Below are 24,321 nucleotides of genomic sequence, written 5' to 3'. Positions count from 1 at the left end.
CTACACATTAGGCCATTTAAATTATTGTAAAATATATAATCCATGAGATACAAAGTAATAGATCTTATCATTTCTTGATAAACGTATTATTATTATTATTGTAAACCGATAAAAATGAAGTATGTTTAAAGAGTGAATAAAAGTTATTTTCTAAATTCTTGTAATGTCGGACTTTAGTAGAGAGGCTACCAGCTTTCTGTCTCAGATCCCTTACACTTTAAATATGCTTCCTAACAATAGCCAGCAAACCAGTCACACTGACGCATTTTACTTGTATTACATGCAATGGATGCTGCATCAGGCTCTATATTCTGCCCTTTTGTTTGTATATTCGTGGCTAGTCGCATCTGTACTCTTTGATCTTAGAACTCTGTGTGACCCATATTTATTTTCACCCTTTCTTTGTAGAAACTCCTGCTATTACCCGGGGCCCTGAGGATCACGTGGCACTGATTGGCAGCACCATGAGGTTTACCTGCGAGGCACGTGCAAATCCAGTTCCCAATATTACCTGGGTGCACAATGGAACCCCGATTCATCCAACTTCACGTTACCACCTTTTGGGGAACAAATTGAGGGTCAGCAACATTAACGCCGAAGATTCTGGTATTTTTCAGTGTGTGATGGACAATGGAGTGGGTGTCGCTTTGGCTGCAGCGAGGCTGGATGTCCAATCGGGTAAAAGCAGACAGATTTCACACCTAGACCATAAATGTGTAATTGAAAGACGTCAATGAACTTCCACAGTGTCGCACAGGCATGCTCGGTGGGGACCGCTGTAATACATATAGGGTCTTTGGCTGCAGCTTGTGTGTTATTTAAAATATCTCAGAAAATATTAATACTTGTAATGGCAACTATAAACTATACTAAAAAATGATGGTAATTATATTGATAATAATATTTCTCAATATGCTACTACCAATAACATCTCTGAGTTTACTATTATCACTACTACTGCTAAAAAGATCTCAGATCAAACTATATGAAAAAATTATAGTGATGATGTTTCTGACTATTCTACTAATATTACTAGTAGTGATTGTAAAATATCAGAATGTATCGTCCACTAGTAATAATCACATCTAAGAATATGCTACTACTACTACTGATTATAATTGTAATAATATCACAGAATATACTCGTACCTAATCATATTTCAAAATATATACTACTGCAAGTAATAGCTCAGAATATAATATTAATTATTATAAAATAATAATACTACTAGTGCTACTATAATACTATGTATATAAGACTATATTACACGCAGATGAAAAATTTGACATGCTCGAATAGTTTTGCCTGAAAATGAAAAACCATTCGGACAAACCAAATTTTGTTTGCATATTTTTGTTGAAAATGAAATTTTGGTCAACCCATTAATTGTTTTTTTTTTTACCTTTTACTCGTTGGCGGCAAAAGAGGTTTTAAAAATGGAAGCATTTGAAAGCTCCCCACCAGTTCCTTCCCTCATTGCCTTGAGGGCTTAAATACGTCTGCATGCTTAGAAACAAATAAAGGGACATATTTACTAAACATTCTACTAAACAAGTAGAATACGAATGCCCCACTCACCCGACTCATAGTAATATCTCAGCATATAGTACTACTGCTAATACTAATATTATCTAAGGATACAGTACCACAAATTATAACAATTGTATAACAGCATATAGTATTACTACTCCTAATTATAATATTATCACAGTATAAAGTACTATTCATAATATATAACAGCATGTACTAATACTACTAAGAAGGATAATAATAATATTAATGGTTTAATACTACTAGTAGTTACTCTGTATTGTACATTATGGTCTGTGTTAGGGGAAACTCTTGTATATAGGAATGTGCAGCCATTGGATAATTGGTTTAGAACTTCAATAACAGGTAACACAGCATTTTATTCTTCTACAGACAATGATTCCAGACCAATTATTGTGTCACCCCCCACAAATGTTAGTGTCATTTCTGGAGACTTGGTTACATTGACCTGCAATGCTTCAGGAGTCCCAACGCCATTTATTCGCTGGTACGACGCTCATGGAATAATCCGAAGTCATCCTTCTCAAGTCCTGCGCCCAAAATCTCGAAAAGCAGCCCATTCCAGAGCTGCCGACACAACATCCAAGCAGGACCTGGTGCCACTTCTCATTTCTCAGGCTGGTTCCAGCTCCTTGTCTATCCGATTCGCAACAGTACAGCATGCTGGGAAATACAAGTGTGAAGCATCCAATCAGTTTGGCTCCAGCAGTGCTGAAGCTTTTCTGAGCGTTGGTATGTCTGCTTATTAAAAAATTTGGGAATTTTATTTATTTATTTTTATAGATAGAGGAATACAAAATAACTATTGCTTTTGGGTATGGCCATACCTAATTATTTGCCATTAACCTGGCGAGTGTGCTACAATGTGAGCATAATATAGAGCAAAACACTTCCTTAGAATTTAGAGAGTATTAAACTAAATTACTCTAATACTGGGTGTTAATTTGATTTAGATTTACACGATACTCAGTGTTTGCACCTTTTATTTCCAGGACTGTTCTATTCATTGTCTGTAGTTGATATTTTGTAACTTTATGCAGGGGCACATCCAGCGGGCACCCACAGATATAACTTAGGTCCCAACAAGAATTCAGAAAGAGAGGCTCCTTGCTTTCATTATTAGAGTGCAATTCTCCTATTTAAAAGGAACTGCTGCAGTCAGCTCAGATGAATGCAAAGTCATGTATTCTTCCCATTTTAAACTATATGATAGGAATCAAAAGTTTTGAGGTATGAAAATATCAAATAAAGGTCCACATTAAAAAGATTAATATGATGATTGCGATGAAACCATCTACTGCTAATGTCTAATAGATTGTTTCTTCTGAAATCATTTTAATTTAGAATGTTTTATTTGCACTCTTCAGTTCCATATGAGACAAACACCCAACCTAGAGACCACGAGCATGTTCAGAGTGATGAGGAGGATGATGAGTCTGCCATTCGGACATCTACTGCCTCTTCTATATCCGCAACCACAGACAAGCCACCAAACGGAGCAGCCTTACCTGAAGCCCCTATCATCCTCAGCCCTCCACAGGCCACCAAACCAGACATGTATTTCTTGGTGTGGAGATCTGGAAAGGATGGCGGTTTGCCTATTAATGCATATTTTGTTCGCTATCGCAAGGTGAGATGTTTGTGACATTGACTGAGTGTGATATGGGTGTGGTGTAGATTGTGGGAGGATGTGTGAAAGCTTCCTCCCATTAAATCATTTACAAAATGTACCCCCTTTCTGTTTTTCTTTTTTGTAGCACTCAGTGAATTAGTTAGAGCGTTGCCATGGTAATGCATCAGTATGTACTCATTTACTGAGTGCCAGAAAGACAAGGGATGTTTAAAGTGACCTGCACCTGCCAGGTGTGCAGACCATATGCTTGCTAGCAAGATTTTATTATTTCATTTTAAATAGCAGCCTTGCGTGGGCCGGCCGAGAGGCAGAACTCCAGGACCCAATCCCAGCCATCACTTTGCGACCCTGATATCCCCTCCTGTGCGGCACAATTATTACTGATGCACACCCACTGTTATTATACAATGTGGGCATTAATTCACAGCGTTACTATACAGAGAGTCATGTTAAAATCACCCCCTGGGTTTGAGCTCAGGGTGATGTTACAAATCTCTCCCTAAACAGTAACAATAGTACCTAATGTATGTGTAACGCTCCCCTCTTCTTCTTCCAGGACAGTGACATTTTCATTTATAGCATTGCATCATTCTTTACGTGTTACAAGCTTTCAGCAGAATGAACAGTCTGTGAAATATAGAACTCCTCTTTTAACTCTTTACTTCCATAGAATGTTCTGTATGTTTTGACGTTTGTATCCTGTAAACTGGTTTATCTATCAATCGTCTCTCTATAAAGTGAAAACATAAAGATCTTGATCACACCTCTCACAGGATGCAATGTGGGGAACCAAAATACCAGCTTTATATTTTTAAAATTATGGCACAGCAATACAGGGGTCGAACACATTAGCAGTAGAACCAATTGCACTTACGCACGGAGGTGTGTCTACATCACCTTCAGTTTTTATTTAATTTCAATTTCCAAAATCTCAGAGACGTTAACTGGTGCTGTGTGGAATCAAACGGCGATATCCTATGATTTTGTGCATGTGGCCAGCAAAAACCCAAATGTATGAAGTACCTTACAGAACAGTCCCTTGTGGTGTATTCCTAGGCAGTAACACGCCATGACGTACTCGGAATGATTTTCTGGGGTTAGTGAAAAGGGGTCTAAAACCCCCTCATTGGTCACACTTCCTGTTTAGAATAATGATTGACCCAATCTTGTATCTGTATATTTGTTTAGAAATTGTTTCATTTTTTAAAAACCTAAATGCATATAGAAAGTAGCTTCAAGAGTACATCTACCGAATATGTTGCACAGTGCTCCGGAATATGTTTTTGTATATAAATGATTTGTTCTTTTCAGTTGGATGATGAAGGAAATATGGTTGGAAACTGGAACTCCATCCGTGTACCAGCGAGTGAGAGCGAGTTTCCACTGACAGAGCTTGAGCCATCTAGTCTCTATGAAGTCCTTATGGTGGCAAGAAACGCGGCTGGTGAGGGCCAGCCAGCCATGCTTACATTCCGTACAAGCAAAGGTGAGTATTTTGGGGTGTACCAGATATAACAATTAAACAGATCTTTATTGATGTACTTGGCTGATAATGAAATAATGAGTACTATGATCTAACTCTTTAGGTACAAGAGATGTGATTTTACAATGATTTTGGCTCACCTCTAGTGCTCAGAGAGGTTCCAGACTGACCCATTCATTTGATTCTTACTTTATATAGGTAACTCATTATAATACAGTTGCAAGAAAAAGTATGTGAATCCTTTGGAATGATATGGATTTCTGCACAAATTGGTCATAAAATGTGATCTGATCATCATCTAAGTTGATATATATAGAAGATGGTGGATGTGCACTCAACCCTTTATCCATGAATCCAGGGGGCTCCAATGGACTAGTCCCAGTACCAAAAAAGGACCAAGCATAAAATTGAAAATTGTAGAAAGTAATCCAGGCACTCCAATGAATTCCAAATATATAGGCAATTTATTAGAACCAGGAACTACACAGCAACGTTTCAACCCCTTAGGGTCTTTATCAAGCGATTCACACCAGACATCCCAAGAATATTGCTGAAACAGTTCTATAAAGAGGAATGGTCAAGAATTACTCCTGACCGTTATGCACGTCTGATCTGCAACTACAGGAAACGTTTGGTTGAAGTTATTGCTGTCAAAGGAGGTTCAACCAGTTATTAAATCCAAGGGTTCACATACTTTTTCCACCTGCACTGTGAATGTTTACATGGTGTGTTCAATAAAAAACATGGCAACATTTCATTCTTTGTGTGTTATTAGTTTAAGCAGACTGTGATTGTCTATTGTTGTGACTTAGATGATGATCAGATCACATTTTATGACCAATTTCTGCAGAAATCCATATCATTCCAAAGATTTCACATACTTTTTCTTGCAACTGTATATACAAAACAACATTCGAATTATAACAAAAAAACAGATACTCACATTTGAAATTCCAGCATTTGCCGAAGCCTAGCTCCATCTGCCATAAGCTCATCCCTGTCTGGGGTAAGACACTTCAAACAGGAGTTGCAACCCCATGTAGGAAGTCAAATTGTTACTAAATGGTTTCACTACTTACATTGTAGAGATTGCCATAATCACTATAGTGGTTATCGTGCTTGGACTGTTCTCTTAGCTTTCTATGGTAGTGCTGAGAAAATCCCACAAACTCTCACACATGTAACTAGTCCTAACTATCACTTATTTTTGAAACTTAAGAACATAAAAAAAAAAATCTCACCCGCATTACTAATGTTTTACCTTTTCAGTGCGTCTGCCATTTAATGTCACGCAGTGCAGACAGCTATCCAGTGCACTGTAGACCAGGTTAGCTCACTGCATTGCAGCAGCCCAGCTTGATAACCACATCCTTTGTACTGAAATGTAACAATTGCACGAATAGCGCTTTTGATATGCTTGCTTGTCTGTGATACAGAGAGAAATTCTTCTTCCAAGAACACGCAAGCTCCGTCTCCAAGACAAACCTCTCCACATGAAGGCTCCAATGCCAACTTTGGTGTGGTGACTCTGGGCACGTTCCGGCACAGTGGGGGTAAATATTGTGATCACCAGTAAATCTCACTCCTCGTTATGGGATTTAACTATTTTGTTTTCTTGAAAGTGACCAAATGCTTTGCTGATTGATCGAAGGATTTTGTGGCCTTGTAAGCTGCCGCACGGTTTGATTGGCAGGGAGTACATTTGTTTTAGGAGCAGTAATAAATAACCTTTTTATCCTTTTTGTTCCATATGCGCCTTGAGAACACTGCGCTAATTCCTCCCCCTCCTCGTACAAATAACAAATACCTGCACGAGGAAGCCTTTCCATTCTAATGCTAACTGGTTATTTACTGGTTTATTTATGAAATGTTTTGTGGACCCAGGACATACTTGAAACCTAGAGAAATCTTAATGTATCCATCCTGGTAAAATGTTTTATAAATAAATAAATAATTTACTAAACTAAGAATTCAAACTGCATTTAAAGTGTATTTCAAATTTAAGGCCAGGGGACTGGAACTGAAAGCACAGCTTAAGTAAAGAATATATTACAGTGTGGCTTGTATTCGTCCATATCCCTCACTTTCTATATTACAATGTGATGTGTCTGATAGATGTGGTGTTATCCGTTTATGTATTATATTTCAGTGATTTTACTCTTAACTCCTTATTGCTAACGTATTCTCTTTCTTCTTTTCAATTCTTTGCTTTCCAAGTGATCTGTGTAAGTATTTGCTAGAGATTTTTTATTTTACTACTTTTATGCTGTCCTATACCATAACTACAGCTACACTATAATTTATTATACAATACCTACACCTACTATAATTTACTATACCATACCTACAGCTACACTATAATTTATTATACAATACCTACACCTACTATAATTTACTATACCATACCTACAGCTACACTATAATTTATTATACAATACCTACACCTACTATAATTTACTATACCATACCTACATCTATGCTATAATTTATTATACAATACACCTATACTATAATTTACTATGCCATACCTACATCTATGCTATAATTTATTATACAATACACCTATACTATAATTTACTATGCCATACCTACATCTATGCTATAATTTATTATACAATACCTACACCTATACTATAATGTATTATACCATACCTACACCTATACTATAATTTACTATACCTTACCTACAGCTACACTATAATTAATTATACAATACCTACACCTACTATAATTTACTATACCATACCTACATCTATGCTATAATTTATTATACAATACCTACACCTATACTATAATTTACTATACCATACCTACATCTATGCTATAATTTATTATACAATACCTACACGTACATTATAATTTACTATACCATACCTTGACCTATGCTATAATTTATTATACAAAACCTACACCTATACTATAATTTACTATACCATACCTTGACCTATGCTATAATTTATTATACAAAACCTACACGTACATTAAATTTTACTATACCATACCTTGACCTATGCTATAATTTATTATACAATACCTACACCTATACTATAATTTACTATACCATACCTACATCTATGCTATAATTTATTATACAATACCTACACGTACATTATCATTTACTATACCATACCTTGACCTATGCTATAATTTATTATACAAAACCTACACCTATACTATAATTTACTATACCATACCTTGACCTATGCTATAATTTATTATACCATACCTACACATATACTATAATTTACTATACCATACCTTGACCTATGCTATAATTTTTTTATACAAAACCTACACGTACATTATAATTTACTATACCATACCTTGACCTATGCTATAATTTATTATACAATACCTACACCTATACTATAATTTACTATACCATACCTACATGTATGCTATCATTTACTATACCATACATACATGTACACTATAATTTATTATACAATACCGACACCTATACTATAACTTACTATACCATACCTTGACCTATGCTATAATTTATTATACAATACCTACACCTATACTATACTTTACTATACCATACCTACATATATGCTATAATTTACTATACAATACCTACATGTACACCATCATTTATTATACAATACAGACACCTATACTATAATTTACTATACCATACCTTGACCTATGCTATAATTTATTGTACAATACCTACACCTAGTCTATAATTTACTATACAATACATTGACCTACGCTATACCTTATTATAACATACCTACATCTACACTGTACTTACTATACCATACCTTCACCTATACTATACTTTAATGTACCATACCTATACTATAATTTATTATACAATACCATCACCTATACTATAATTTAGTATCTGATACCTTCACCTATACTATAATTTACTATATATTATCTACACCTATACCATAATTTACTATATCATACCTACACCTACTGTATACTATAATTTACTCTTCTTATCTACACCTATACCATAATTTACTACATCATACCTACACTATAATTTACTATACCATACCTACAGCTACACTATAATTATTATACCATACCTACGCCAATAGTATAATTTACTATACCATACCTTCACCTACCCTGTACTTACTATACCACACCTACACATATACTACGGTATAATTAACTGTACCATACCTTCCCTTATACTATCATTTACTTTACCATACCTTCACCTATACTATCATTTACTATACCATAACTTCACCTATACTATCATTTACTACAACATACCTACATTGCTGATAGTGTAAGTTGCTATTTTTTATGCACAATAGTGCACAATAGCAGTACTGGGTATTTTTACACATAATAAAAAAAATTATATTTATACAAATTGTATCACATGTGAGTGAGAGAGTTTATTTCACTTTATATTGCACTTTATGCTGCTTAATGACATTGCACTGTACATTTGCACTTTATGCTGTTAAATGATTTTGCCCTTTAAATTTTAGCGCACTTTTTTTTGCTTTTAGTTACTATAACATACCTACACTTATAGTATAATGTACTGTACCATACTTTCACCTATACTATAACTTACTCTACCATACCTAAACCTATACTATAATATACTATACTTTACCTACACCTATACTTTACTATACCATAACTATGCCTATTCTATAATTTATTATACCTACACCTATACTTTACTATACCATACCTATGCCTAAACTATAATTTACTATACCATACCTTCGTCTATACTTTACTATGCCAGGGGGTATTGTGCTAAATCTTTTTTTACTACTCAATCAGCAGCAAAAGGAGACAAAATAGTAAAGTGCAAGCAAACTTGAAAAAGTTATACAATATAGGAGAACTTGGTGACAACAGGTATAATATATCCATCAATCACAGAAGAGCATAGTCTATTTAAGGAAACACCAAGTCCTCTTTTTTGACTGTGACCATCAATACGAAAATATAATAAAGAAGAACAAGAACACAAGGAACCAAAAACAAAATAAATCTTGGAGAAAGAAGGAAATATTCATGAAGAATAGGCAAGGACGTATTTGGCAGAAATAGCTGATTTATACACATTAATAGTCTGTGTATGTGTATATATATATATATGATTATAGGAATAGAGTCATGGATCCAAAAGACCTCTCCAAGCACCAGTCAGACCAAGATTTCCAGGCTGGTGCCTTGTGCACATGCTTCTGATAAGATGTCTTGTGTCGATTGTGAAAACGCGTTGGGAATTGAAGATTTCCCAAAGCTAGCCAAGCAACAAGAGTTAATTGATGATCCAGAATCAAAGGATGATATTCCACATTGTAATTCAATATAAGATCCTCCTGGAATGGTAGAATTTGAGGAAAATTCACGAGAAGTAGTTCCAGGAGATTTGTAAACCACAGTTGAGTTGGCCAGAATCGGGTTATCAAAACTAGGGTAGCCACTTGCAGTTCTTTCGGAAATTGCACTCTGTGAATGATTGTGAAAGGAGGAAACGTGTAATGTTGTCACAATTGCCATGCCCAGAATAAATAAAATAATTTCTCAAAAAGACATAAATAAATTGGTTGCATAGCTGGGTGCTGTACCCCTTAATTGCAAATAAAATCCTCCTTCAAACCATGGGGACCAGGTTTGCACCAAGCTATGGCAATGTCTGATCTATACCTGTGCCTATACTCTACATATACAGTACTATATGTAGACATATACTACAATTTAATATACCATATCATTCCATACAGCTACCTGTGCTCTAATTTCCAGTATAATCTATACACTTTTACTTTATGATACCATACTTAGCCCAATACTTTAATTTACAATACCATACCTGTATCTATACTATATTTTACTATACCTTTGCTATACCTATACATCACAGAGTATTTTGGCTGTGGTAATGGTCTATGCCTTAGAACTGGTAAACCTAGATTGGAGTCTGTTACAAAAAACTGTTACAAAAACCTTATTGAACTGTGTGCCTTTAAATGCTATTTTCACCTGTCTGACTTATTTGCAGTCGTTGGTATGGTTCAGCACGAATCCTTTGTGTAAACGTATAGGTGGCCGCCATTTCAGGACTTTGCACGTGTTCGCGGCCATCTTACGTACGACCAGCGGTGGTTGCCAGCAATCGTCTGGAACTAAAAACGGAGACGCACCCAGGCGAACACCGCTGAGACCTCCAGGATAGCATAACTTCGTGCTGGACCTACCGAGCGGCCCACCGTTCGGTAGGACGATTACTCTTCGCAGGGGGAGTACAGCGACCCCCAGGATAACTATGGATGGCAATGGGTTCGTGGAGTTTCACCGTACGAACGGAGACCGACCGCAAGGCCTAAACGTGTGGAACCATTTTCGGCCAGGAAGTCTGTGCGGTCGGTCAAAACTTTGAAAACCCATAACTCTCGAACCGTTCATCCGAACGGGTTGGTTTTCGGATATGTTGCTCCCCTGAACAAGATCTGTACAGCGGTGTAGGATTTAAAGGGGTACCCCCTGGTTCTGGGGTACATCCAGAACTTGGTTAAAACTATGTACTGCATAATTGGGTTAACTGTTTATCTGAGGGGAGGAGATGTGTGGGAGGTATCCAATATGTGATTGGTGATTTTATGCCTCCCCCTGGGAGTATCCTGTTTGTATGTAACCACAATAAAAAGCAGGCTGGTCAGCCCAGTCCTCAGTTCTTACTTGACCCTCAAATCGCAGCCTCGACTCGTTTTGTTGGGCAGAAAGGTATCCTAGCTATGCTATAGCTAGTGGGATTATTCTACACTTACAGGACTCATATGGAATATTATGGAAAGCAGCTCTCCCCTCTTCAGCAACTAGGAATCCAGACGACTAAGCGGTCCAGCTCTCAGCAAGCCTAAGAGTAACCGTAACAGAGTCCCACTACTATTATTATAGGCTTTCTTTACCTCTAAAAGACACACCTCCATTCATCTGACTTACACAGTCTTCCAAAACACTTAAAAAGTCATCTACATTTCCTTTATAGCACAGTCTGTTTAATTTAGAATTTCTGCAGGAGACAAAAACTGTGTCTGATTGAAAATGAAACCATTTTATTTTCATGCACGCTGTGTCAGTCACTGCCAGGGGAGGTGTGGCTAGGGCTGCATAAACAGAAGCAAAAGTGATTTAATTTCTAAATGGCAGGGAGTTGCTCAGTGAGACTTCAGAGACATGATCTATACACTAAAACTGCTTAATTAAGCTAAATATGTTTTCTTGACTATAGTGTGCCTTTAAATAGAAATGCTTTACACTGGTAAATGCTTTTCTTTCCCTAGTTCCAGAAGCGCCAGATCGACCCACTATTTCTACTGCTTCAGAAACATCTGTATATGTCACTTGGATACCCAGAGCAAATGGCGGTTCCCCCATAACCTCATTTAAAGTGGAGTACAAGCGGGCAGGAAAGAACTGGCTTACAGCAGCTGAGAATATCCCCCCATCAAAGCTCTCGGTTGAGGTCTCTGAGCTGGAACCAGGTTTGTTACAAAAATGGCATTGTTATATACATATTGGACCTCATCAAAACATAACTGCTAATTTTATATATATCTATAATACAATGCATTATACATGCACACCCATCTAGTCTAAATCACTTATGGTAAAAATAAAAAAGCTAAACGCTCTGATTGGTTTACAAAGTCTAAGGAAAATCCAGAGAGTGAGCTTATAATTTAAATCAGGGCTGCCCATTAGCTAGATCCCAGATGTAGAACGACAACTCCCATGATGCTTTGCATGCATTTAGAATGACAACGCATAATGGGAGTGTATTCTCTGGAATAAAGTCTACGGAATTTCCTGGTTAATGAGACGTCTTGTCAGATGCTGTTCAGGCTACCTTCACCGCACAGGCACATCAGGTCCGTTGTTTTATAACTAATTGTCTCATTAATGATACTGCACGGTAATACTGCACGGTTATAAATCTATCCTTTATCCAATTCTGATGTCCACAGACTCTTCTGCTCATACTACTGTAGTAGAACATGGCATTTTATACGTTTCTGTTTGTTCTCTTAGGATCTGTGTACAAATTCCGAGTCATTGCTATAAACCACTACGGGGAGAGTCAGCGAAGCACTGTGTCACGGCCTTACCAAGTCGCCGGACATAGCAACCGTGTTTCAAATCCATTGATTGTTGGTCCTCGTATCGACCACACAGAGGCTGTGACTGATACACAGATAATGCTAAAATGGACAGTAAGTCTGTTTTATGTTCTCTTGTATATGAATTGTGTATATGTATAGCCCTTGTGCTTCTCCAGTAAATATATGAATACCAATAAATGAGAGCACTCATATTATTATATACCTCCCTGGCAGGTATACGGTCTACCTGCTATAAGTATTTTATATAATTGAGACTTACCAGGCAGACTTCTTTTAAGACCCAAACCTAGTGTGTTTAGCACTTTTTTGGTTAACTTTGTTTGGTTATCTATTACAGATTTTTAATATTTCACCATTAAAAATTTATTATTTTTTATCGTCATTTCCTATACCATGGGTTTCGAGTTATTTACTCTAATTTATGGGCACACCCTTTGTTAGTTTTTGTTGGAAGCTGGACTCTTGCTCTCCCTCCCAACAACTCTGACTTTCGGGATTTTTCTCTACTCATAGTTTATATATATATTAATGTATGCATGTTTGTTTCTATGTATTTATTTGGTGTATATTTACAGCTGATAGAAGCAGTCCAGTTCTATATGTCCATCTTAACTCCCAGCATTGGGACTAAATTAAAGACAGCAGCCAGAAATAGAATGTGACTCCCACTCATCCCAGGCAACCCCTGTGCTGCCGTGAAACCCTAACCCTAATTAAACAATGTAATATAAAGCCTATATAATGGTGACGCTTGTACTATGGCAAAATAATGACATCTTGGGGTTCTGAAGAACGATCTTCGGTTTTGTGGTTTATTATAAACACTTCAATGCCTTTACTTCCCCATAATACACTCAGCTCCATTATGTATTTTGTTATATAACATGATATATTTTACAGTTAGGGTTAAAGTTCTTCTATATTCTCTATATGTTTATAAATGTGTGTGCAAGTAATGTATGTAAATGAGTAATATATATATATAAATATATACTGTGTTCTTATCAGTAACCTTCTTGGAAAAAAAGAAAACACAATTTTTAATGACAATGTCTGTCTTGTTTTTGTTTTTACTTAAGTACATTCCTGCCAACAACAACAACACACCCATCCAGGGTTTTTATATTTATTATCGCCCTACTGACAGCGACAATGACAGCGATTACAAGAGGGACATTGTAGCAGGTGAGTTGGTCTTCATGAAGTTTTGTTTCAGTCTATTCTAATATCGACTATTTTTATTTAATGAGATTCTATGCCTATCACTGCTCTTTTACCTTGGAAACACTTACCACACTGAAAGTTGGACATGTTAGATTCACAATTTATTAACTGAGATTGGTGAAGGAAACCACAAAAGAATGGGTTCTTCTTGTGATAGGATTTATGGACTTCTAAAATTCATACCTTACACAAATCAGGCAAACCTGCCTCACTTTCTACGAAACCAACACTATTAGGCAACTGTCTGGTTAATCCGCTAATCTATGTGCCTCCAGAGAGTCAGACAGATCCTGCTGTCCTAGCTCAATTGCAAGAACAAGATCCAAGCCATCAACACGTATGCCCAACCAGTCATCAGGTACCCAGCTGAAATAATAACATTAACCTGGCCAAGGGAAGGACTGGTCACCATGGATGTCACAACTCACTAATGAATGGAGAATTTCACCCAGAATCCTACACCCAGAGACTGTACACCAGCCAGAAGGAATGAGGTCAGGCCTGATGAGTGTCAATGCCACAGTCCTGGATGAGACACAGAGCATCCACAAGTTTTTCACAAAGATGGTGCCCAAAGACGAACTGTTAAGGGAATGCCTGAGACAACAGAGGATACAGAAAAGGAGAGGGTTTCTTGGCAAGACTCAATGTGGTGTACCACTGCCAGATAGAGGATGTGGCTCAAATTGCAAAATCCTACCAGTGGTTGGAAAAGGCAAGACTGAAAGACCGCACAGAGGAGCGAATCCTAACAGCCTAGGAACAAACACTCAGCACCAGATCAGTAGAAGCAAGGGTCTTCCACATGAGGCAAGATCCAAGGTGCAGACTGTACAAGAAGGGGTCTGAGATAATCCAGCACATAGCAGCTGGGTGCAAGATTTTAGCAAGGGCAGCGTACACTGTGAGGCACAACCAAGTTGTTGGGATTGTGTTGGTAATATATAGATTGTGTGTATAATATCTGCACTCACTATTTGCTGGACCTGCCTAAGTCCAGATGGGAGATACCGTAAGGGGTATTTGAGAATGACAGGGCTAAGATCCTGTGGGGCATACAAGCAAGTAGTGGCCAACTAACATGACATTGTGGTGGTCGACCAGGTATGGAAGACTGCAGTGGTGGTGGATGTGGCAATATCCAGTGACTATAAGATTAGGAAGAAGGACCATGAGAAGGTGGGCAAAAGCCAAAGATGGAAAGAGGGGCTAGAAATGATGTGGAAAGTGAAGGCAGTAGTAGTCCCAATTGTGATAGGAAAACTCTAGGCTGTAACCTCCATGTTGGAGGAGAGGCTTCTACAGATTACAGGTGTGACATCCGAGATAACTATCCAGAAGCGTTCTAGGAACAGTTACGAGACTGCACACAACCCTCAGGAGGGATGAAAAAATAAAATAAAATAAAAATCTATAGATACTGATCAGCCACAACAACCTTCCTAATATTATGTGCTGCCAAAGCAGCTTTGATGCGTCAAGACATGGACTCCACCACACCTCTACATGTGTTCACCAAGACATTAGCAGGAAATCCTTTAAGTCCTTCAAAGTGGTGCGTCTATGGATCACAGATGCTCAGTCAGATTGATAATTTGGAGGCCAAGAGAACACCTTGAACTCTTGTAATTTTCCCCAACCATTCCTGAACATTTTTTGCAGTGTGGCATTGTGTATTATCCTGCTGTAAGAGGCCACTGTAATCGGGGAACACCATTGCCATGAAGGGTTGTACGTAGTCTGCAACAATCTCTAGGTAGGCGATATGTGTAAAAGTAAAATTCACATGAATGCCAGGACCCAAGGTTTCCCAGCAGAGCATTGTTCAAAGCACAGCACTGCCTCTGCTGGCCTACCAGCTTCCCATCCTGTTGCCATCTCTTCCCCAGGTAAATGACACACATGCATCGAGCAATCCACCTGATCTAAAAGAAAATGATTCATCAGACCAGACAACCTTCTTCCATTGCTCCATGGTCCAGTTCTGACGCTCACGTCCACATTGAAAGCACTTTCAGTGGTGGACAAAAGTCATCATGAGCACTCTGACCTGTCTGCTGTTATGCAGCCACATACACAGCCAACTACAATGCACTGTGTATTCTGATATCTTTCTATCATGGCCAGCATTAAGTTATTCAGTAATTTGAGGTTCTGTGTAATTGGATAGCCTTCACTCACAATTTTAGAAAATGTATAAACATTTAATTAAGAACAATAAACATTAATTATAAGCATTAAGTTAATAAAAAATCTATATCTTTTTCAAGCAGGCACAAAGCAGCGCCATTTAATACGAGATTTACTTCCTGAGACATCTTATGACATTAAGATGCAATGTTACAATGAGCGAGGGGCAAGTGATTTCAGTAACGTCATGATCTGTGAAACAAAAGGTAAAAAATATTGCAACAGATCCTGTTAGCCAAAAGTATTACCTTTCTTAGATGTATTATGTATGCCTTGTGTTCCCCCTATTCCCCATTCTCTCTAGATTGTAAACTTGTGAGCCGAAATCTATCTACACCTTGTGTTTCCCCTGTCCTCCATTCTTTATAGAATGCAAGCTTGTGAGCCCAGCTCTATCAACACCTTGTGTTTCCCCTGTCCTCCATTCTTTATAGAATGCAAGCTTGTGAGCCCAGCTCTACCAACACCTTGTGTTTCCCCTGTCCTCCATTCTTTATAGAATGCAAGCTTGTGAGCCCAGCTCTATCAACACCTTGTGTTTCCTTGTCTCTCTATTCCCTCTAGAATAGATTGTAAGTTTGTGAGCCAAGCTTTACCTATACCATGTATTTCCACTGTCCCTTAATCTCTTTAGATTGTAAGCATAGGAGAATAGCTCTTTCTATACCTTGTGTTTCCCCTGTCCCTCATTCCCTCTAGAGTGTAAACGTGTGAGCCGTTCTCCCTCTATACCTTGTGTTTCCCCTGACCCCATTCCCTCTAGATTGTCAACTTGTGAGCCATTCTTCCTCTATACCTTGTGTTTCATTGTCTCTCTAGATTGTTAGCTTGCAAGCCGAGTTCTCTCTGTACCTTTCTAGATTGTAAGTTTGTGAGCCAAGCTCTCTCTACACCCTGTGTTTCCCCAGTTCCCCGTAATAATAGAATTTTCATGTCTGTATTAATTGAAAATCTACTTTCTCTGTCTTGTAGCCAGGAGGAATCCCGGAGCTTCAGAATATACAGTTTTAGATTTCAGCACGCCATCAACAGTGGAACATGCTGCGGGCAGCAGCTCCAGTTCATCTAACTCCCTGGCACGAAGCGGTGACATGCTCTATGTGATAGTGGGCTGTGTACTCGGTGGAATGGTGCTCATCCTTATGGCCTTCATTGCAATGTGCCTTCTGAAGCATCGGCAACAAAGTCTTATGCAGAGTAAGTAGCTAGATACAGGGAAAGACAGATACAAATATCAATAGATTAGTAAAGGTGGATGGACAGTCAAGAGATAGATTGATAAAACATATATCGATAGATTGTTGCCAAAAATAAGTTAGACAGATAGACAGACAAATAGTTATGGTATGTATGTTATTATAAACTGATCATATTGTATGTATGTTATTTTAAACTGCTCAACTGTATGTAACATTTCTCTTTATTTGCTTTTTCTTTGTTTTTTAGAGTTTGAGCCCCCTGGATATTTGTACCAAGGAGCAGATCTGAATGGACAAATTATAGAGTATACTGCCTTAGCAGGAACAAATCATGTTAACGGCAATGCTCACAGTGGTTTCATGGGAAATGGAAACATCAGCAATATATGTCACCATATCCATCCCTATGTCAATGGCGGTACCAGCGGCGTAATGGATGGGGACATTTGTCCTGGCTGCACCAGCTCTCTGAAGGCAAAGTACATTGAGAACCTGTCACAACATCTTTCCAATGTAAGGCTCTAATTCTCTCAAGTTTTGTGCTGGCACAGGGCTTGCGGGCCACAAGCAGTGGTGGCATAGATTTAGAACTTTGCGTGTGAATCTGTGCATGTGCGTGTGAAGTGCATTTAGTACTAAGAATATGTATATATGTTGGGTCTCACTCTTAGAATAGTCTTAACTGGTGGATCATTCTATATTTTAATTTGATTTTATTTATTTTTATTTTTGGTTGTGAAGATGATACGAGAGCCAATATAAGGTAGATTAGCTGCTCAACGCAAGCACACATTTAAAAGGCATGAGAAGAATACAACATGATATACAACATGATGTAATGTAATCAGGTAGCCGCAGAATTTTAGAAAATCATGATGAAGAAATAAACCTCAGTGATTAAAGTTTTATAAGAGTATAAGTCACCCAGAGGCAGAGAAATTTAATGTGGCAGAAAAAAACAGCAATTCTTAGTAATAGATAAAGACGGTGTAGCGGGAACTTTGACCATGTCTTAGGGAGGGCATGATTGGTATGGGGATGGGGGGTGTGCCACCATTTGCTGGTCGTTCCCAGCCTGCTGATAACAGACAACAAACATGCACAGAACTGAGCTTAGCTAGCCTGGAACCAGCCAGGACACTGCCAGGCGTGGAGTTACACCTCAGGCAGATAAAAGGTTAACTCTGAATGTGCAGAGAATGTCATAGCATTCACAAAATGATATCCTCCATTGACTTGCTGTAGTACAATAATTTTTGTATTTTCAGGGTGGTGTCCTGTACACAGCAATCCCCCAAACAGATCCAAATGACTGCATTAACTGTCGAAACTGCTGCAATAACAACAGGTCAGTCACTAGACATTGGCCAAGCAAATATTGTGCATACTCTTCCTACCCCTCTGTTACCCCTCGTCCTGCCCCTCTGTTACTCCTTTTCCTGCCCATCTGCTACTCCTCTTCCTCCCCCCTCTGTTACTCCTCTTCCTCCCCCTCTGTAACTCCTTTTCCTGCCACTCTCTCCTTTCAATGTTTTCGATAAACTAGAATTGCTCTAGCTAAAAGTAACTCGTGATGATGGAGTTTGAGTTATATTTTTTTGGCACCATATCCATTGTATCTGAAATAAACTATTAGGAGATAATCTAAACCCATCCCAACCATTCCCCCATCCTCACAACCTGCCAATGGCTGTGTACCTGGCCACGTACTGTGGAATTGCTCAGTAATTATTATCTTTCCACAAACAGATGTTTCACCAAATCCAATGCACCCTACAATTGCGTCAACGCATTGCCCATCGTACCTACATTCCTAGAGGACAGCTTGGAAGCTCCAGCCCATAGCTTTGATGTGACTGCTTCATGTCCGTCCTCCTGTGAGGCAGAAGATGTTGGAGAAATCACCGAAAAACAATCTCTAAATTCTCAATGTCCCTCACCCCAAGAGGAAAATGAAAATACCTTATGCCACACAGGTGAGCGCAAATGGAAAAGCGGGTGCAATGAACACATATATTCTTCACTGTTGATGTATACGTGAAATAGGGATTATGGGAATTATAGAATATTGCCAATTTGCATAGTTGTAAAATTTGAATTGTTCAACCTAAAATGTGTCTTGTTTTGACAAGTCATGGTTTAGTGAACACATTTATACAAGTGATAATTAGTGGGGGGAGGGGGATTATCAAATTGTTCTCACTTAATTTTTATGTAATAGTTCCATTTAGATGTAAGTTAAAGTGACGTTGAGCAAAAACTATATTTTACAATTCATTGTACTGAATTCTCCTTGGTGAATCCACATATCAAAATATTCAGTATTTATCATCTAGATATCCCACAATTTTCTATCAGGGTTATTTACTGAAGTGAGAATTGTGATGGCGATTCAAAGTGAATTTTAAAATGGAGGCCAAAATAGCTGACATTTAAACATTATCCAAGTTAATTCTGTATTCCGTTTGGCTATTTTGGCCTTAAATTTGCCATTCAGTTTGAATTCACTGGCATGTTGGTGAATAACCCTTTATATGTCATCAAGAACATTCATCTTTGGTCTTAGATCCGTGTGATCTACTACATATAATATTGAGGTGACAGATTCAAGATAAATATGTTTTCCAGCAGTAAAAACATTTACTTTTTATGAAGATGCAGACATCTTCCACAATAAAAAGGGATAATCTACTGTGTTTAATATGTTGATTAAACCTGTTTGAATATGAATGTTTTCATTTGTTCTGAATTCCATTGTAAACTTAAGTATGTAATGTGCGTGTTTCACGTTGGCACTTTTTACCGTTCTAAGATTAATTTGTGCTAATAAATCTCAAAAGACTTTATAAAATACTGCAAAAGTAGCCTCAACATGGCATTCGTGGCGTCCAACAGTTCTATGAGATGCCAAAATCATCATATGGCGAGGCAAGAAGTATTCGTAAAAGAAACATAACTTTAAATGCATAAATTTTCTGGTCTTTCACATAATTTCCTCTTCAGTAGTTGTAGAATCTTGAAAATTGTCAGATTATTTGTGGCTCAAACACACAGAATTAGATAGACCTTCATTATTCTTAGGCTAAATGATGAAAACGGTCTTATATATTTTGCAGGTGAAGATTGTCACAACACCGTTGTCAGTTCTTCATCTTTGACATGGACTCCGCTCAGCCTGACTGCTTTCTCGAAAGATTGCAGTGAGAAGCCAGACTGGACTACAACCGATATCACGCTTTCTGGCTGCACGGCTGATCAAGCACCGTTGTAGCAATCCTGGGATAAAAGAGTCCAATTTATCTGCAATTCAAAACGGTCATATGTAGAGACTGGCACGGAGAGAAATTCATTTTCAGCTTGGTGGGCATTGTCTACAGTTAAATATTCTTTGCTACTGATGATTACTGAAACATCAATGTGTCAGTGACGATTTTTATCAATATTCACTAAAGAATTAGAGTGTCAGAAAAAATCCTGGATTTTGGGGATGTTAGCCAGATTTTTCTTAGCGATGTCTCATTGCTTGGTGATAGAGTGTTAGCAGATCGCTACATGGACGGTAGGATTAGTGGCCTGCTACGACTTGCTCTCTGGTCTTAAAAAAGATCCTGCATTAGAACCTTGGAAAGGTTTAGCACTCAAACTCTGGCATAGATTTGGCATTTAATGAGCTGCATTTCATTCAATAATATCACTATTTATTTTTATAGTAGTCCTAGGTATATGAATATATTGTTATAAAATATTTTCTTTTTTTATTATTTATACCTTAAACCAGGTAGCAGAAAAAAAATCATTGTCCGTTTTAAAACGTGCCCACAATGTCTCCCTTCCCACTATGAATACCCTTACACATTTTCCTTACAGCAATGGGATGAAGATATTACCCCACTATGCTATTTAATTTATTTTATTAAAGATAGGCAGGAGATACGAATAATGTCAATTGGAGAGTCCCTTTTAATTTAATTTGAAACCAACAATATTTATATCTGATTTTACCTAACTCAATATTAAATTGTCATTCTCCTCTAAATTACTCATGTAATGGACCCAAGTGGTGCAAAATGAGTTTTTATTAGTCACAAAAGCAGTTTCTGTCTTAGTATCTGTTGCATTTGACTCTAACTGATCAAATTGTAAAGAGTTTATGTAGCAGTATAGGAAAGCATGATTCAAATCAGGGTGAAATATACATAATCCTGATTTAACCAATGAGAATGTTGCTTTCAAAGATCCTGTTGTAAGATGTTGAAATCTTGCAACTTTCTCCATATATTCATATTTTATGATGATTTCTAACATAACACATTTATTTAATTAAAAGCCAACCTAAAGGATATTAGTTAGTTCGGTTTAGATGAAAATACAACCAAATGTGAAAACGCCTTTAACATTTCGAGATTCTGAGTCTCTAATATTATGTTTTGCAAAGGAAAGCATTGATTCACCAGGATTTTATAGGAAAGGTAAGGAATGAGTTACATTTGCTTAGTGGTCAGCGAAAAACAATCAACGGTCCAATAAAAATAGTCCTCTGACCCACTACACCTAGAGCCTCTAATACTGTTGCAGAAGAGGCAATTACGGACTCTGCAAGTAGTTTTTTTAGTGTAATTAATCGTATTGATACTGTTTTAAGTGTCCTATTTTATTATTTATAAAGAAATTCTATTAGCCTGGCAGTTTGATGTTCATATATTGATGTAAATGAGACTGCTAGGAACATGATTCTGCTGCAGCCAGTAATGGGTTTAGGAGTGATGTACAGTAATGAAAAATCCCTGGTCACCCTTATGATAAATGAGTTGAAAGGGATTAAAGAGACAGCTAACTCATGGAGGTCTTAGTGTTGACATAACGTAACAGTGTGTAGGACTCAGCAGAGTGACACGAAGCATTCGTTGAAATTGTCTTGTTATTACATTGTAAAGTACATACTGTATTTTGTTTTTTGGGGGGGACCAGATCTAAAAACACATAAGACGCCATGTATGCCAATCATTTTGGACCCACATCATTAATCGATGGCTTTACATTTAGATGCCGGCGATGTATTCTGTGTACACATTTCTAGTCCTTCGTAACAATCTATATGTGCATCTCACTGAAACAGATTCTTACTGTTTCTTAGACTAGATGACTCATTGATTGATACATGTATTGTCTTCTGTTCTCTCCAACTGGGATGTACAAATTTAGCACTTTTTTTTATTACGTCTCTCTTTTTTTGTCATTTAAATTCTGTTCACATTTGACTTTTTTTCCTCAGACAACAAATTCTCACCATCTGTTTCCTTAACCTATTGAGCAGTACTGCTTCCCGTGAGTCTTGTTAATCAATATATAGAATCCGAGGTTCAGTCAAAACCACTTGGCCAATCTTTCTGCCTTTTCCATATTCTTGTCTTGTGTCAAGGATTGCCCAGTAGCTGCCATGTGTGTCTCTATACTGAGCAGGGAGTGGACTTGTAGAAGATATTGATTTTGGCAACCCCATCTCTTTTTAACATGAAGACTTATTGTTTTAGGTAGTCATGGAACTTCAAACTGGCAATTTTTGATCACATGATCTTATGAATATCCTTCACTCTTAATTTTACCTTCCTCTCATCTGCCAGAAAATATGGGTATATTTGCTCATTATAAATGTTTCGTGTTACAGAGTAAATTCTTATCTGATGCAATTTTCATTTCTTGTCATAGAAATATATACTTTATTTTCCTATGAAAATAAAAAAAAGTTGTAATTTTTTTTGTTTTTATTCTGATTGTACATAATGTTAAATGATGTAGTATTTGTTTTTTTTTGCCAGGAGTTCAACTTTTTGGTTATTTTGTGAAATAATGTTATTAAACAGATGCTTAATATAAAAGTATTTGTATAAATATTTATTTGTTTCTGGTTTTGAGTTACTAAATGGTCAGCAGTTAATGATAACAACGCTCCATGTTCCATAATTTAATTTAAATTGTAAAAATATGTAAAAATCACGTCAATGTTAACAGTTTGTTTTTCTGTCTGATAAATCTGAAAAATCTTTTGAATAGGGTGCACTGTATCACTCTCAGCAGCAAGACTGGTACTGTTAAAAGTGCATATGCTTTTGAGATCTTGGTTTACAGATTTGTTGGTCCAGTTTAGTTGAGTTACTAGAACCAAAGAACATTCTTAATCAAATTGTGAAACTTAGTCCTCTGACTGTTTTCATGAGTGATACATGTTGCTCGCAACCAAACATGCATACATAGTCCTGCACCCACAAGGAAAAACAGATTATTTGCAACCTACAAACAAAAGGTTTTGATAAATGGCACCTCTCTCAACAGAATGATATTAAAAGCTTCCTTGTCAAAGGGAAAAGTAGGCGATTTGCAAGACCTTATCAACCACACATTATTTGCTTATCAAGTTATTACCTGAAATAGATACCTGAAGATTGAATCCTTCTTCAAAGCATGGTAATCTAGAATGGATTGTGTGGCTGATCAGTTGGCCACCATACCTCCAAATGATGTGCACAGTGTCTCATATTTTAAAGTGTGTAAATGTTGTGCCTTCACTTGGAAGCAGTGTAGACGTACATACAAACACGCATGGCTTTCACTATAACGACACTAAAGAATAAAAGCTTTTTTAAAGAGTTTAAAAAAAAATTGCAATGTAGACTTGGGCATTAGTTCCCTTTTGCATTTTCATCAATTTGTCCAAAACACAACAAGTCTCGAGACCAGTCAGAGTGCTATGACTCAAATTGCTACGTTGCTTTCCCATCCTATGAGCTCAGTGTGCAGAGTGAAGATGGATTATTTCTTCATCTGGTATTTACAGTTGTGCTCAAAACTTTGCATGCCCTTGGAGAATTGGTAATATATGTACCATTTTTAAAGAAAACATGAGTGAGCAGGCAA

The 24,321-nt window shown here is 37.3% G+C and overlaps 1 protein-coding gene across 3 annotated transcripts in view; it reads left to right on the top strand.

The window, feature by feature from the left end:
• CDON (cell adhesion associated, oncogene regulated) overlaps positions 1-23,211 on the top strand; it is a 104,782-nt gene extending 81,571 nt beyond the window's left edge. For 2 of the 3 annotated variants that reach the window (XM_063436746.1, XM_063436745.1), the window contains exons 7-20: positions 409-678; positions 1,924-2,283; positions 2,919-3,181; positions 4,496-4,670; positions 6,104-6,220; positions 11,957-12,157; positions 12,705-12,886; positions 13,876-13,981; positions 16,291-16,416; positions 17,183-17,407; positions 17,657-17,922; positions 18,678-18,757; positions 19,159-19,385; positions 20,526-23,211. In XM_063436746.1, the coding sequence (XP_063292816.1) occupies positions 409-678; positions 1,924-2,283; positions 2,919-3,181; positions 4,496-4,670; positions 6,104-6,220; positions 11,957-12,157; positions 12,705-12,886; positions 13,876-13,981; positions 16,291-16,416; positions 17,183-17,407; positions 17,657-17,922; positions 18,678-18,757; positions 19,159-19,385; positions 20,526-20,680 (2,753 nt within the window). In that variant the 3' untranslated portion in view covers positions 20,681-23,211. The remainder of the gene's footprint in view (positions 1-408; positions 679-1,923; positions 2,284-2,918; positions 3,182-4,495; positions 4,671-6,103; positions 6,221-11,956; positions 12,158-12,704; positions 12,887-13,875; positions 13,982-16,290; positions 16,417-17,182; positions 17,408-17,656; positions 17,923-18,677; positions 18,758-19,158; positions 19,386-20,525) is intronic. The other variant, XM_063436747.1, reaches the window with a different exon arrangement.
• The last annotated feature ends 1,110 nt before the right edge of the window (positions 23,212-24,321 follow it).

Source organism: Pelobates fuscus, chromosome 11 (genome assembly GCF_036172605.1).
Source record: "Pelobates fuscus isolate aPelFus1 chromosome 11, aPelFus1.pri, whole genome shotgun sequence".
In the NCBI taxonomy this organism is placed as follows: Eukaryota; Metazoa; Chordata; class Amphibia; order Anura; family Pelobatidae; genus Pelobates; species Pelobates fuscus.
The sequence above is the reverse complement of the archived record's forward strand: the minus strand, read 5'-3'. Positions and strand labels throughout refer to the sequence as shown.